Below are 14,989 nucleotides of genomic sequence, written 5' to 3'. Positions count from 1 at the left end.
GCCAAGGAAGATCTCCTGTTCGCCCAGGGGTACAGTATCATCGTTAAGTGGGAGTGCGAGTGAAATCGTGAAGTAAACACTGACCCACCTCTCAAGGCGTTTCATGACGAGCTAGAGCTGGAGGGCGCACCAATGTTGCCACTCTGTACTACTAGGTGAACGAATCCAACGGGGAACAAATCAAGTATGTCGACGTCAACTCCTTGTACCCGTGGGCAAACAAAAATGGTACCTACCCCATGGGGCATCCGGAGATCATAACACATCCCGAAGACGAAGACATCACACATTACTTCGGAGTGGCCAAAGTGGATGTCGTACCTCCTTTTCGTCTCTACCACCCCATATTACCCTACCGTCACAACGGAAAGTTGCTGCTTCCTCTCTGTCGTAGTTGCGCGGATAGAGAAATGGCCAAATCTCTCTTGAAAAGGTCATGCGGATGTCCACACGCCCCCGAGGAACGTACCCCCGAACTAGTCAAAGCCGTCCAAATGGGCTATCGTATCCTGCACATCCAGGAAGTATTGCACTTCCCAGAACCCCAATAGCGTCGTGGACTTTTCGCGGACTACGTCAACAAGGGGTGAAAATAAAATAGGAGTCGGCCGGATACCGCAGCTGGGCGCGCACCCAGGAGGATAAACAAAGATACGTCCGAGACTATAGAGGACGTTAGGTGATCTCGCTCGACCCCTCTCTTATCGTTGAAAGCTTCAGACGTAAAGCCACCGGCAAACTCATGTTGAACTCATTCTGGGGCATGTGTGGCGAAAACCTCAACTAGCTGGCCACCGTGGCCATCGATGCACCGATGGCTCTCTTCTAGGCGGTCTCCAACAAATTTTGGCGCATCCATGCCATACGCATCAGCACCGATGAAAAACTAAAGATCGTATCTTCCAACACTGCACAGGACCAGCTCGACAACAGGAAGCCCAACATCTTTGTTGCAACGTTCACCACTTGTTGGGCCCGGCTCAAGCTGTACGAGTCCTTGGAGAAGCTGAAAGAACAAGCCCTCTATTTCGATACAGATTCCGTGACCTACGAGCTTGACGACACTGGTCACATCACGGAATTCGTGTCGGGCGGTCCCAAGAATTACGGGTACACCACTAAGGATGTTGCAAGAAGAGATTCTCTTAGAAGAGATTCTCGACCCTCTGGGGAATGACAGACGAAACATCGATGTGGTCAATCCTTACTTCTTCACCCGCGACCCGGCCACCAAATGCCTCCAAGTCGGACCACGTTCCAAACAGTACGGCCTTGTCTTTGACAAGAGAGTCGTGGAACCCACCACCTTCCAGTTCTATCCGCACGGGTACGCAGAACCCGACTCGGAAGACGACGAAGAGATGGCCGAACTCTTACTTGACTTGATGTAGTTTCCCCAACCAAACAGTCGTCACCGCACACGCAATGATGTACAATGCTCACTTTTCTCCCTCGTATTCCCCACAAGTAAAACACACCCATTAAAACCCCGAAGTATCATGCGCTGCGGTCACCAGGACCCGGCACCCGTCCCACTTTGTAAAAAATAGTTTTTACCGCACTAAAAAAATATTGACGGCGTCAATTTTATAGTCTGACCATGAGTTAGGGCTGGGGACTGTGTAAATTTTTCCAGGTTGGCCATCTTAGATAAAATCCGGCCTTCTGATTGGTCGAGAACGGTCACGAGGTCACTTGGGCCCAAATAAGCGACTTATACAACTTTTGAGTCTTTTTTCGGTTTGACTCTTAAACGAATATTACCATCCTAGATGAAATAAACAGAAAGGTATATACTTTCCTCTCGATTATCTTTATCTTTATGAAGACCAAGTAATTTGATACGACTTGTTCTGGCCCGATCTGACCCTTATTAAAATTTAATTTATGTGCCATTCATGCAACAAAAACTGACAACGAACAATTCGATTTGACACTAGCTAGAGAGATCTGACCCTTACGGAAGATTATGTAGTGCACACTGCATGCAAGTTTTTAATCGGTTCATTGTGATGATCAGAGTTGAATTTTCTTTTCTGGAGAACTTACCTTGCACAGGGTCTCTTAAGTTTAATGAATTCATATTCATTCATGCAAAATTATCTGACAAAGAATCGCCGGGACCATCCTGGATAAAATAATCAAAAGCACACCCTTCACAGGAATTGCACATTAGGAACGCAAAGAATGGTTACACAGGAATTTCCCGATCCACACTATTACTAGCCTGCGTAGCAAGCGTTCCCGAACAAAGAGCTTTCCTGCATTCTGGCCGCGCGTAAATTGGAACGAGAGCAAAAACTCGTTGGAGCAGGGGTTGCTCTGCGTGTTATTAGATAGAACGCATGATATGATTGGCTCCGTATATCACATTACGTCAGAGGACACGTCTGCCACATAGGACATAACTGCAACGGTACAGCTGTAGCTCTCACTCCAATTTACGCGCTGCCGGAATGCGGAAAAGCTCTTCGCACGGAAACGCTTGCTACGCAGGCTACACTGGGTCCTTACCATTTGTCAGAATAAACCGGTTGGGATGACCGTTGTATAATGGTAAGGGTTTTTCCAAAATCAGCAAACCAACCGAACGAGAGGGCGCTTACCATTTGCAATTCGATTTCTCGTAATCGTGTTCGTCTGATGAGAGACTGGAAACTGGAAAATTTACCAAATGGTAAGAAAATTTCCGCCGTTCCGTTCCGAACGGAAAAAGAGGACTACCTTTGAAGGTAGTGTACAATTTCCGAACGGATTTTCCGGAAAATTGCGGTTCCATTTGACTTTCAACCGAAATTTCCGAATTGTTTTGCTAAATGGTAAGCACCCACTATTACTCGTGTCCAGGTGACTTTGGTCACGTGGACAAGAGGCAAAAATTCGCGTAAAGTGTTGCGTCAGAGCCCGCCACGAGAAAAATGTTTAAAAGAATTCGCCGACACACATTTGCTTCTTATCTATCAGCGAATGTTCTGGCCAGATTTCATGGAAAACCGTCGATTCTACATTCCCTATTAATTCATTTAAAGAGGATGGATTCTCTCGAAAAACGAGTGCGCGTTTTCGCCTTCTAATTAAAGATTTATGAACATGTCATGCCTTTTCAGACGGATATGTCGACCCAAAAAGCCGCCAGCCAACTTTCGCCAGTTTTTGTGGACCGGTAGGAAACAAAAGAAGATTGGGAAAACCAGTTTGAACACCAGTAACCAACATCAATGAGCTCCCAGCTAAACAAAACCAATAGGTTCAACACAAATGAAAGAGAGCGGGTGTTTTTCACCCAGTTACGTAGTCTTAGGGTCGTCACGCAACGCTTCTCCCCACTTAGTGGGGGAGAAGCGTTGCGTGACGACCCTAATAACGGCTGCGAAGGAGACTACTGGGGTACTTACCATTTACATGGGAAAACCGGAAATTCCAGTTGGAAAATCAAATGGTTCGCGCCATTCCGTTTGGGAAGCGTCAGAAAATATGGGCTGTGATTTGAGATGATGCTATTTTTCTGCTCTTTTAAGTCTCTCTAGCTGATGTGGATATACTTTATAGCGATTCCTTCTCTCTCAACGTGGCATTCAAATTGTTTAATGTTTATGCCTGAAATTTTCAGCCGGATGGTTTTTGTAAATGGTAAGCACCCCCAGTTACGATGTTTTTGCTTTGAATCGTTTGGAACAGCGGGAGACTGGGGCCAACAGTTGGGCTAGTGCTTCATGTTAGCGTAGTTTCTGAAATATGGCGGCAGAAAGGTCAGAGTCGGCTAGTGATACTACGGTCAAGCCCTTTCCTTACCAAGTGGCCGGGCATTTGGTTCAAGGTGAGCTAATAACTGCTAATGATTTAGCCATCGAATAAAGTTCAGTAACTTATTGTATATATACATATTGTAATTATTTATTACGTGCTTTTATTATGTTATTTTAAACTCCTAGTATAGTTCCACTGTTTAAGGAGTATACTTATTAAAGATTAAAGGTACAAGTCTACTACAAGTAGGTAAGTCTTGTATTACAATGCGACCACCCTAACAGGGCCACTTGGAACAAAACGTGTTGAATCTCTTTCGTAAACAGAGTAATGACGTTGATGGATTTAGATCCAAAAGAGAGCAAGTAGAGGTCTGTTTTGCTCACATCCACTGTTTTGAATTTATATAGGTTTACCTTACTGTAATAAGCATTGAAAGGTCATACACAGATATTACTACACCTACTTTAGCTTTAACACTTTACGTATTAATAAGAGATTTCAAAAAAAATAATAAATGGTAAATGAATAAATATATAACAATTATACAAAAACTTAATACTTAATAAAAAATATAACGTCAGATCCTATCCTTGTTGGTGAATTATCATAATAATTTATTAATTTGACTTGAAAACTTGCTTCAAACTCGTTCAGGGAAAGCTTGCAAGTAGGTGCACCTTTGAGGTACATGCAAGTCACATGGTGAGTGAAGTGATCTGACATGGAGAGGTCTGGTGCAGAAGCACCAAGAAAAGCACCAATAAGTTGTGGATGCTTTGATCTCTGTAATTTTTTTTATTTCCACCTTGCACAAATGAAATGAAATTGAGAGTAGGACCTAAGCTGGTCTTGTCAGAATCCAAATTTTGCCTTTGAACTGGTCTGATGATTTCATGGCAGAGCTCAACTGAACAATGTGACTGCTGGGGTGGCCAATGGGACTAGATTTGATTCACAAACAACAACTTTTCACGCTTGGTCACCAATCAGTGTACTATTTTTTACTTTTCTTTCTCTTAATCACAGAATGCATGTTAAATACCATAACAAAATACCTGTTCAATTCATTTATATGTGTTGTTTTTCACAACCATGTTCTTCTTTGTGTTATATACATCCAACTAATAACTTAAAAACCCAATTGAAAGTAAAAGGATTGATCTGATGATTTTATAGCAGAGCTCAACTGAACAATGCGACTGCTAGGGTGGCCAATGGGACTAGATTTGATTCACAAACAACCAACTTTTCATGCTTGGTTACCAACTAGTTTACTATTTTTTACTTTTCTTTCTCCACTAATCATGGAATGTATGTTGAATACCATAACAACATGCATGTTGAATATCATAGGGGGTCTGGGGCTGACTGTCATGGCGGTCAGTAGGTTCGTGTAATCGTCTTCCCCAAACTATGGCATATTGGTAATATTGTCGAGACCTACACAGCACTGGTATTGAAAAATGAGCGCCAAAGAGAAGAAATGTGCTTGGGGGTCAAGCTCAACTGCTGAAGATGACATATTAGACATACAGATTTTGGAAAAGTTGTCTAACATCCACAATGATATTAAAATGTTAAAATGTCAGGGCTGAATTAAGCGAGGCAACTAAATCCCTTAATGCCATCTGGGAAGAAGCTAAATGACTTAAAATCAAAAATCAGAAATTAAAAGAAAAATGTGATAGTACCACTAAAGAAAATGTTAAACTAAACAAGGAGATTACCACTTCGAAAAGCCGCGTCATCAAACTGGAAGACTATAGCAGACGAGAAAATCTTCGCCTGTACAACATTCCCGAGAATCTTGGAGAAAGCATCAAGGAGTGTAGTAGGAAAGTCATGGATGTTTTAAATGAACTTGGCGCCAATCCAGATAACATAATGTTCTACGCAATCCACTGAACAGGGACAACAACAGCATCTTCAACCGCTTCTACCTGCGTTGCTTATAACGAAGATCAGGCAGAAACTAGAGAAGAAGAATCTCGCCATCCATGTCCACCGCCAGTTATAGTCCATTTCGTTTCAAGAATGGATTGCGACTGGGTCTTTGAAAACAGAAGAATGCTAAGGAATAGTTCTTTTATCCTCTCAGATATTTCTGACATCACTAGTCAAAGCTTGATATTCATTTATGATATATATATATATATATATTTTTTGTCGGTACAATGGAATACCATTATATTTTGCTGTTTGATGCTATCGTTTCCTGAAAGCTTCTTACACTCTTGGTTCTTTTATTTATTTATTTATTTATTTATTTATTTATTTATTAATTTATTTTTTCTTCTTTCTGTTTTTCAAAATGTTTTTGCTAAATTTGCATACTTTGCCAGTCCAAAGTACACTGATTTAAGTTGCCATAGTTTACATTTTTCCCTCTTTCCAAACAAACAGTCCTGAGTCCCTGTGGTCGCACTAAAGGTGTGAATCTTGTGATCCCTTTTAATTTAACATGTTTAGTTATAGTTTGCATTATTATGCCATGTTTTATTTTTCATTTGTGTGTGATTATGGTCTTCAAATGTACCGAGTTAATCAGAGACAATGGGACTCTTTGTACATGTCATCTACATGTATATGCACTATTTTGTGTCATTTGCGGTCCCATTCCATCGTAGCTTTCAACAGTCCTTTTTTACTGGCTATGTTTAAAACCTTTGTCCTTTTATTTTATGTAGTGTTAGCCCCGTGTTTATTTAAACAAATGTTGCTTTATCCGACACCCATTCTCTCTGGAGTGATAGCTATTGTACAGTTGTTTTTCATTGCAATTTATTTTTATGATGATTTCTACCATGGATCACAATGATATTAAGTTCAAAGTTGTTTCGCTAAACGTTCGTGGAATTCGTACTTTTGTAGAAAGGAAGGCAATTTTTAATTGTTTCAAATAGAATGTTTCATAGCCACAAAGGATAACAAACTTCAGATCCATTATAACAAATGGAAACCCCTCCTTCAACTGATAGGACAATAGCTGAACTATTTATTATTTATTTCAATACGCTATGCCTCCCTTTTTTGTTTTTTTTTGTTTTTTCTCTCTTTTATTCTTGTAGTGTAATGTAGGATTTTTCTTTGGGCAATAGAGTACTGTAATATATATTTATACATGTAGAATCTGTGATGTAGTTTGTGTACTTGTAAAAATTGTACAAACCCAAAAACAAATAAAACACACACAAAAAAATGATGAATACCGTAACAAAATACCTGTTCATTTATACTTGTTGTTTTTCACAACCATGTTCTTCTTTGTGTTATACACATGCAACTAACAACTTAAAAACCCAATTGAAAGTAAAAGGATGTTGTTGATGCATCCTTTAAGTTGTTCTGTTAATGGACCTTTTTGGTGATACGGTGGCCATTTTAAATCCTATTTCAAATAGCTATGATGGGATACTCATGGGGGCAAATACATACTAATGCCCATTGCTACTTGTAATAATGGAATTGGCATCCTTCTGATCTAAGCCATTTTAAAACGTAAACAAGTAGTCTGTGTGGAAAGAAAGATTCTGTCTACAATGTTCAAATATCTCTTTTTACATTCTGCAAATTAGCCAAGCGATGACGTGATTATACTCAAACAAATTTTGATCAAATATGGTGAAAAAGTGTATCTGGGCCAATTTGTATCAGGAATGTTTTATTTTTGGCAGTAAGATTCTACTAGATGTGCTTCACAATATGGGCTTAACTGTTAACACAAATGTTTTTTGAGCTGAAAATCACTGAAATTGTAATCAGGTTGGAGGAGACTGGAAAAGAGTGAGTTGCCATGGGAATAGAATTTTTTATAGATGTACAATGGGCGACAAAAGTGTTGAGACACGTGACAGTAAAATTCGATTTTTGAGTGTCTTGGAAACATTTCCCCCCCCCCCCCCCTTCCCCCCAAACAATGTTGATTTTTCTATTTTTTAGACTGCTCAGGCCACAACGCATACACAACATTGAATTGGGGGGTCGGGGGTATCAGAGAATTAACGCTAGATGCATATAAAATAGAATAAGTGTTTCAATATTGAAAAGCGTCATTTTCTAAGAGTGTCTTACCTACTTTTGTCGCCCACTGTAGGTTTGTTTCTGGTAGAACTATTAGCCTGCCAGGTTTCAATGGTCTCTGCTGCAAACTGACCGAGATTAAACAAATTAATTGCTATTTACAAGTAAAAAAAAAAAAACACTGAACTTTTTCTACACTAGGTCATCTTCAGGGTAACTAAAGACTAATTGCATATTTAATATACAGTTGAACCTGTACATAACAGGCCACCCTCGGGACTTGAGGAGCTGGCCGCTTAGTACAGGTGGCCGTTTAATACAGGATCACTAAAAATACTCACTGGGCTTGGTCTAATGTGAATTTTAATGGCATATCATACAATAACACTTCATGCAAGAAAACAATAGGACAATCAAGACTCTTTCAAGCGATCAATACTTTAAACAAGGTTCAGTGCCAACTTGTAAGTTAACAGTATAATATACATAACATTGTGTAAAAGCACTGTGCAATGAATTGTACTCTACTCTTCTACAGTATACAGTACTGTATTTCTACAACTTACAGTTCACAACAATATCTCATTCCGTCATTTCATAGTTGTTACATTCAATTTCATAGTTGTTACGTTCAGGGTGGCTGCTAAATACAGTTAAAATAACAAAGAAAGACAAATGTAGGACTCCTATAGGGTGGCCTTGCCTGCTAATAGAGGTGGCTGCCTAATAGAGGTAACAAATACAGCGTTTGTATGAAGGAAAAATAGGGACTTTGAAAACTGGCCACTTAATAGAGGGTGGCCGCTCAATATAGGGCCGTTATATACAGGTTCGACTGTATAATTTTGCAATGTAGCAATGGACCCCTCTTCAAGTGCCTTCTCTGCAATTTCACTAAAAACACAGTGTTCAGCTTCAATGGCCACTGCTACAAACAAATCGATGGATGTGGTATGGGGAATCCTTTATCTTCTGTCCTCGCAAATATCTTTAAGGCTAAATTGGAGTCAGATGTTGGAAGTCAGACATTCCCAGAAAATGGAAAAGAAATTGCATCACTGGCCACCTCCACAGAGCCAAATGTATCTCTTCTGATTTTAACAATGAAATCAAAACAATTGAAAAAAAACTTTTCCAAATGCTGGACACTCTAAGCGCTTTATTTCCCAAACAGTAAACAGTTTCCTGAATGATACTAACAGCTGTAGTGACTCTGAGCCTGCCCACCATCTATGTTTGAATCCTCTGCATTCTCTTAGCTGGCGCATACTTTGCACGGCTCAATCTACTACAAAGCGTAGAATCCTCAAAGGGCTAGTGATCCTACAATGGAAACCATCTTTAAGCAGACAGGTCCACTGCTAAATTGTGGAACTGTTCCCATTGGGAATTGCGTAACTGATATATTACAGTCAAATTCAGAAAACCTAAATATGTCTAGAATGTTTGTTGTGTTATGATCAATCATGAGTGAGACCTTCAACCACAGAAACCACAGAAAACGGACAAGTTTTCATCGGTCATGGAACAAACTTGTTTTGTTTCAAATGGGTCTCAAAGCAAATCCTCTATTTTGGTTATACAAGAAATTGAATAATTGCTGTTACTGACATAAAACACTAGTGAAGAGGGTTCGGGATATTTTTGGCGTGAAAAAAACTATTTTCACAAACCAATGCAATCTGCTGGGCCAACATGACTGGCTGCCGTTGAATCACTTAAACAATCCAAATCAGTGCTTTCGTTATTTCATTTCATTATTTTTATAACAACTAAAAGCAATGAGTACTATTGGTGAAAATGAAGTTTTCCATGATATTTTTGTTATACGTTAATCAAGTGCAAGTGTACCCAGGAAGGAACTGTGGAAAATGGAGGTGTTTGTTGTTAGCCACAACTGATTCCAAAATTAGCAAACACTTGAATTCATTGTTGTCAATCTTTCCAGGGTCTTCAGATCACCAAATCTATATAGGGCACAAGGGATTGTAATTGTTTGCTTAAATAAATTGAGTCATTAGTTTAAACAAAGATGATACCAAGGTTAGCAAAACCACCAAAATTGTAAATGTTGATTGTCCCTAAAGTACTTCTAGCCGTGTCAAATTAATTCTTGCTTCACTTAAGTAATGGTACGCGTCGACGGGATTCTGTTTTCCAAAATTACTCAAACTAAGTGCTGGATGTGGTTCTCAATACAAAAGAAGAGCAATTATTTAGACTTTCAATAAATATAAAGATGGTGGGTGTATCTCGGAAGAAAGTGGAAACCAAAACAAAATTTATAGTTCAGCGACCAATAGAATACATCCGTTTTCACTAGTTTCTGTGTTTGAAGATCTCACAGAAAACATTTCAGACATATTTTAGGTGTTCATGGTTTTCTGACTTTGACTGTAAATATGCAATTAGCGGACCTGAAGATGACCTAGTATTAAAAACGTTCGGTGTTTTTTAACCTTTTTAGCCTTGTAAATAGAAATTATTAATCATTATTTTTTAAAATCAAAGCAAATATTATGGACATTTAATAAATTGACATCAGTTTTTCATGCATCTGTCCTGCTATTGATCCTGAATTTTCATAGCATTGTCAAAGTAGCTGTTGATCCACGAGGCTATAGCCGAGCAGATCCACAGACTACTTTGACAATGTTGTGATGAAATTCATTGTCAATAGAAGGACAGACACATGAAAAACTGACGGCAAGTTGTTTTTTGACAATGAAAATTAGCCAATGAATATCCAAGAATTTCTGGAGTTATTGTAAAAACCTTTATTTATCGTCAATCCTCTAATTTGCATATTTGACATATTTTTTTGACATATCATTGGAACTAATGCAGATATTTGCCAATGGTAAACAGTGTTTTAAATCCTTTGTGGAATTCTTTGTGATAGACCTAAAAATGAAAAAGGCAACAAAAAAATACACAGGAAGATCTGAAAACAAACTTATTTTTATTTTATGAAAGAGGTTTTTGCTGTTAAGTAATATTGCATGAATGCCCAGGGGGAAATGACTCTATTGAACATGCATTCTTTGATTGTCAATTTCTCTTGAAATTATGTGACGAGTGTCTTCAATGGTTCAATAGTTTACACCAAATCAATGTCAGCCTAACCCCACTACATTGCTTTCTCAATTTACCAACACCAAACACCAATCTTTCTGATAACCAAACAAAGGATTTGCGTCTTCTTCTGTTATATGCAAAGCAATACCACTATCCTTGCAAAACAATGCAAAAGAAACAAGATATGTCTGAATTCATATCTAAATTTATTATCCAGCTTGAAATAGACAAATGACTCGACGTGACTATGTTGCCCTTTCCCCCAGCTATATACATTTTTACAAAGCTAGAGAGACATATTTTTTGTAATATTTACTACCATATACATTATCGACTATTTTTCATTAGAATATTATCAGTTGTAACAACCCTCTTTTCTGCACTACTTTTGTAATTTGTTGCAATATTGTAATATGTTTTTATCAATAAAATAAAATAAAATAAAAAAAAAAAAATGAATCCCAGGGGTGGGGGGATTCCCATATGAAAAGGTGGGGATACTGGTCAGAGAATTTGAATTAAACCACTGAAGGAGACCAATCTGGGCGTGGATCAAGCTTTATCTGAATCCTAAGAGATACCACTTAAAATGGAAAAGGCTTGATTACAAGCCACTGTTCAGGAAAGGAGCCTGTGCTAGTAGACTGGTGGAAATTGAGCCTAAATTCAAAATAAGAGTGAAAGAATGAAACACACGACTGCTCTCATGTGGCTTTGATAGCTCAGCTGGTAGAGCATTGCACCGGTAATGCAAATGTCGTGGGTTCAAATCCCGCTCAGAGCCTGAAATTTTTTCAGGTAATTTTTCCAGTAGTATTATGGCTGCATTCGCATATTTCATTCTTTCATTATTTAATTGCTACTGTGGGACATCTATTATCATGGAAATAAGAGTGTTTTTTATCATTTTTTTCAAGTGCACCCCTAAGTGAGGCAACAAGCATCCCTCGACTTTTTCATATGGGAGTGTCACCCACGGTTGTGGACATTAATGGGCTCATAGACCTTTCTGGCATTCCACTTCAGTGGATACGAGCAATAGTCCCAGAGGCGAGAGTGAGGTTTGGGTGGACATTTTCATACATTTGCTGTATTTTTGTCCAACCGGACCTCGACTCGCCGCCATTGTTTGTTGGAATGCGGGAAAGGTCTATGTGTCTATTATTCATCACGGTGTAAGAAAAAACAGATGAATTTTACTAGTTTGTCTCACGATGGAGTCACTTTGAGATGTTGATCGCGAGCTGAAATTCCTGAAGCATGGATAGCTACAATCGAAAAGCACAACAGTCGGTCAGTTGCAATGCAGCCCTATGAGGGAACAGCGTCACAAAGTTGGAATAATAATGAGGATCAAAATGCAACTACTCACACTATCGACTCACACCATCCTCAGTCAGTGAAGCATGGTATTGTGAGATGACTTTATAATCATGCTAAACACCTCATAACACAGCCTTCAGCTATCGCTGAAGAAAAGAAGCACTTCTCATCAGTACTTGTTTCATATGGATACCCTTCCTCGTTTGTACAGAAGCTCATGAAAACAACAAGAGCAACAGCTAACCAAGTACCCACACAGGAACTTAAAGGGGCTAGGTCACGCTATTTTAGGTAATTTTGTTTAATTTTGTTGATTATAAGCTCTAAACGTCAAATTGGCAGAGCGAAAGTCTTTCGTTTGCAAAATCATGGCCACATAACAACTGAGAATGATTTTCCAGCTGTGTAAATGACATTTTGATATATATTTGAAAAAAGGTGGGTTGATATTTTTCAAATTTACCCAAATGCAATACATTTTAATCCTCTCCAGTTTTGTCCATCCATGTCCCTTCTTGGCTTTCCTGTGTTTTGTTTGAGATCTTCTATAGTTTTGAGCTGTTTTTGTGATATTTTACTTAATTCTATGACCATTTGATCAGTGTTGAAATTGCCTAACATTGCATGACCGAGCCCCTTTAAATCAACTGCGGTTTTACCCTGTATCAGAGGTGTATCATGACAGAGACATACAGCTTGCTCGTCTGCAAACCTCTGCAATTTCAGAGCATGCCAACAAGTCAGGGTATTTACCCATTTGTGACTAAGTCAAGTTTATTGATCGTGACCCTCATTGGTACACATGAAGGGTCAAGGAAACTATCCATATAAGACTTCATCTAAATAACATCAATAGAAATAGTAGAACTGAAATTCCTGAAGCATGGATACCTTAACAATCAAAAAGCACAGCAGCTGGTCAGTTACAATGTGAACCTATGAGGGAACTTGGAATAATGTTGAGGATCGAAATGCACCAATAGCAACAAACCAAGGTGCTACAAATAGTGACATGCAACAATTGACCTCATCGCTTGATGAAGACTAGCATTAAAGCAGTTGAAACGTTGCAATTAACATCTTTCAGTGACTCCATTGTGAGACAAACGAGTAAAATTCATCTGTCCTGTCTATTATGTTGTCTACAATAATATATAACTTTGAGTCTTGGGGGAAGAGGGCAAAAGAAATGTTCATCACTCAACCTGCAATAAATGCAATTTGTTTCATTCACCAAGCCTTGCAAATAAGTTAAAGTTATTGGCCTATTTCAGTTTGGATTTGCAATTTTTTTTTCCAGATGGATTTAAAATGACTGTGGATGACTGTGTGCTAAAACCAGTGCAAAGACCTCCTAAGGGAGAGAGGGAAGTTATATTCTATGAAACAGTATTTGATGAGGCAGAAGAAAGAAATGAGATCTTACAGCTACGGAGATTTCTTCCCCATTACTATGGAGTGGTGGAACTAGGTATCCTAAACCCTAACTATCTGTAACCTCGCCACTGAGCAAAGTAATTGCAATTTCTCACTTCCCTTTTGGCTTTATGCATAGTAAATAAATTACCTACAGAACAAGAGTTAATAGGTCGTTTCTGAGTTGCCTTTTGCCTCTGTGTTAAAACAAGTCTTTGTGAGAAGTCATTCATATGAAAATGTGTTCCCTCTACAAGTTCTTTTTCATGCAAATCAAAATCATTTTCATACAAAAGATTTTGCAGGAGGATTCGTTTTGAAACAGAGGCACAAGGTAACTCGGAACTGCCCTATGATGGCTAGTGATGTAATTTTATTATTATGAAAGACTTTAAGTGTAAATATACAATGTAGGTATTTAACTGTAATTAGTGGTGTACAGTCAAAGTTAGCCTGCGAATAGCACTTCAGTTAGCCTACTAATCAGCACAGATTTAAAAGTGGTTCATGTTAATAGTAGTGCAACGGTAACTTAACACTTTCTCTTGGTTTACAGTGCACTGTATTTGTGTGTGACACATGGGGAGGGGAAGGGTGAGGGGTGGGGGAACTCCCAGAAAAATTGGGTGGGGGTGTGTGGCCCACTTCCCAAGATCCTTAGTACCCTATTTGTGTCCAAAATCTGTGGTTTTCCCTCCCTATTTATGACCTGACCAAAAATTTGATACCCTATTTATGACCTGACCTTTAAATCAATACACTGTTTCAGACCTGCCTTGTCATATTAGTTCCCTAGTTCAGACCAATGTTAAATTGCTGTTAACATAATTTGTGAAGGGCTTTTGTTGACGGTTTTATCTATAGTGATGAAAAAGTAGCTTCCTCTAAAAAACATACCTAATTCAAGATGAGGGTGCAAAAACCATACCCTGTTTATGACCAAAATGGCTAAAATCAATACCCTATTTATGACCAAAACAGTTGAAAAACCATACCCTATGGGGCCGCACACACCTATATAGCCCATATAAGGGAGTACCCCCAGGTGACATACCTATATGCATTTATTGAAAATGCATTTGGTTATCAACCATCATGATTCCTCTCACTGAAAACATCACCAAGAACAAATTATATACATCACCAAGACGCTGTGTAAACAAAATACAAAATAACAATTTATTTCACTTGCAAGGAGTCTGGAAATTGCCTACCCCTCCCCTAACTAAACATAACTAAAATCTTGTTAAAAAAATGATGAACCTCTTGACTATTGATGTCAAGATTTACCATGATTCTGCTTAGCATTGTCTTCTCTTCTTGTTTATTAAACAATTTTTTTGAATGATGTCTATTGCACTGCCTTATAGCCAGTTATTAAGCAGTTGTTGTAACATGTTTG

The 14,989-nt window shown here is 38.7% G+C and overlaps 1 protein-coding gene and 1 non-coding gene across 6 annotated transcripts in view; both read left to right on the top strand.

The window, feature by feature from the left end:
* LOC145495224 (inositol polyphosphate multikinase-like) overlaps nt 1-14,989 on the top strand; it is a 341,608-nt gene that overhangs the window by 315,113 nt on the left and 11,506 nt on the right. Inside the window, exons 1-3 of one of the 5 annotated variants that reach the window (XM_081474815.1) lie at nt 3,738-3,817; nt 3,933-3,996; nt 13,472-13,642. In XM_081474815.1, the coding sequence (XP_081330941.1) occupies nt 13,483-13,642 (160 nt within the window). In that variant the 5' untranslated portion in view covers nt 3,738-3,817; nt 3,933-3,996; nt 13,472-13,482. The other 4 variants (XM_081474813.1, XM_081474814.1, XM_081474817.1 and 1 more) reach the window with 4 other exon arrangements.
* Nucleotides 11,560-11,632, top strand: Trnat-ggu (transfer RNA threonine (anticodon GGU)). The gene has a single exon. It is a non-coding gene; the product is annotated as a tRNA-Thr (tRNA).

Source organism: Orbicella franksi, chromosome 8 (genome assembly GCF_964199315.1).
Source record: "Orbicella franksi chromosome 8, jaOrbFran1.1, whole genome shotgun sequence".
In the NCBI taxonomy this organism is placed as follows: domain Eukaryota; kingdom Metazoa; phylum Cnidaria; class Anthozoa; order Scleractinia; family Merulinidae; genus Orbicella; species Orbicella franksi.
This window is presented reverse-complemented; position numbering and strand designations above follow the sequence as displayed.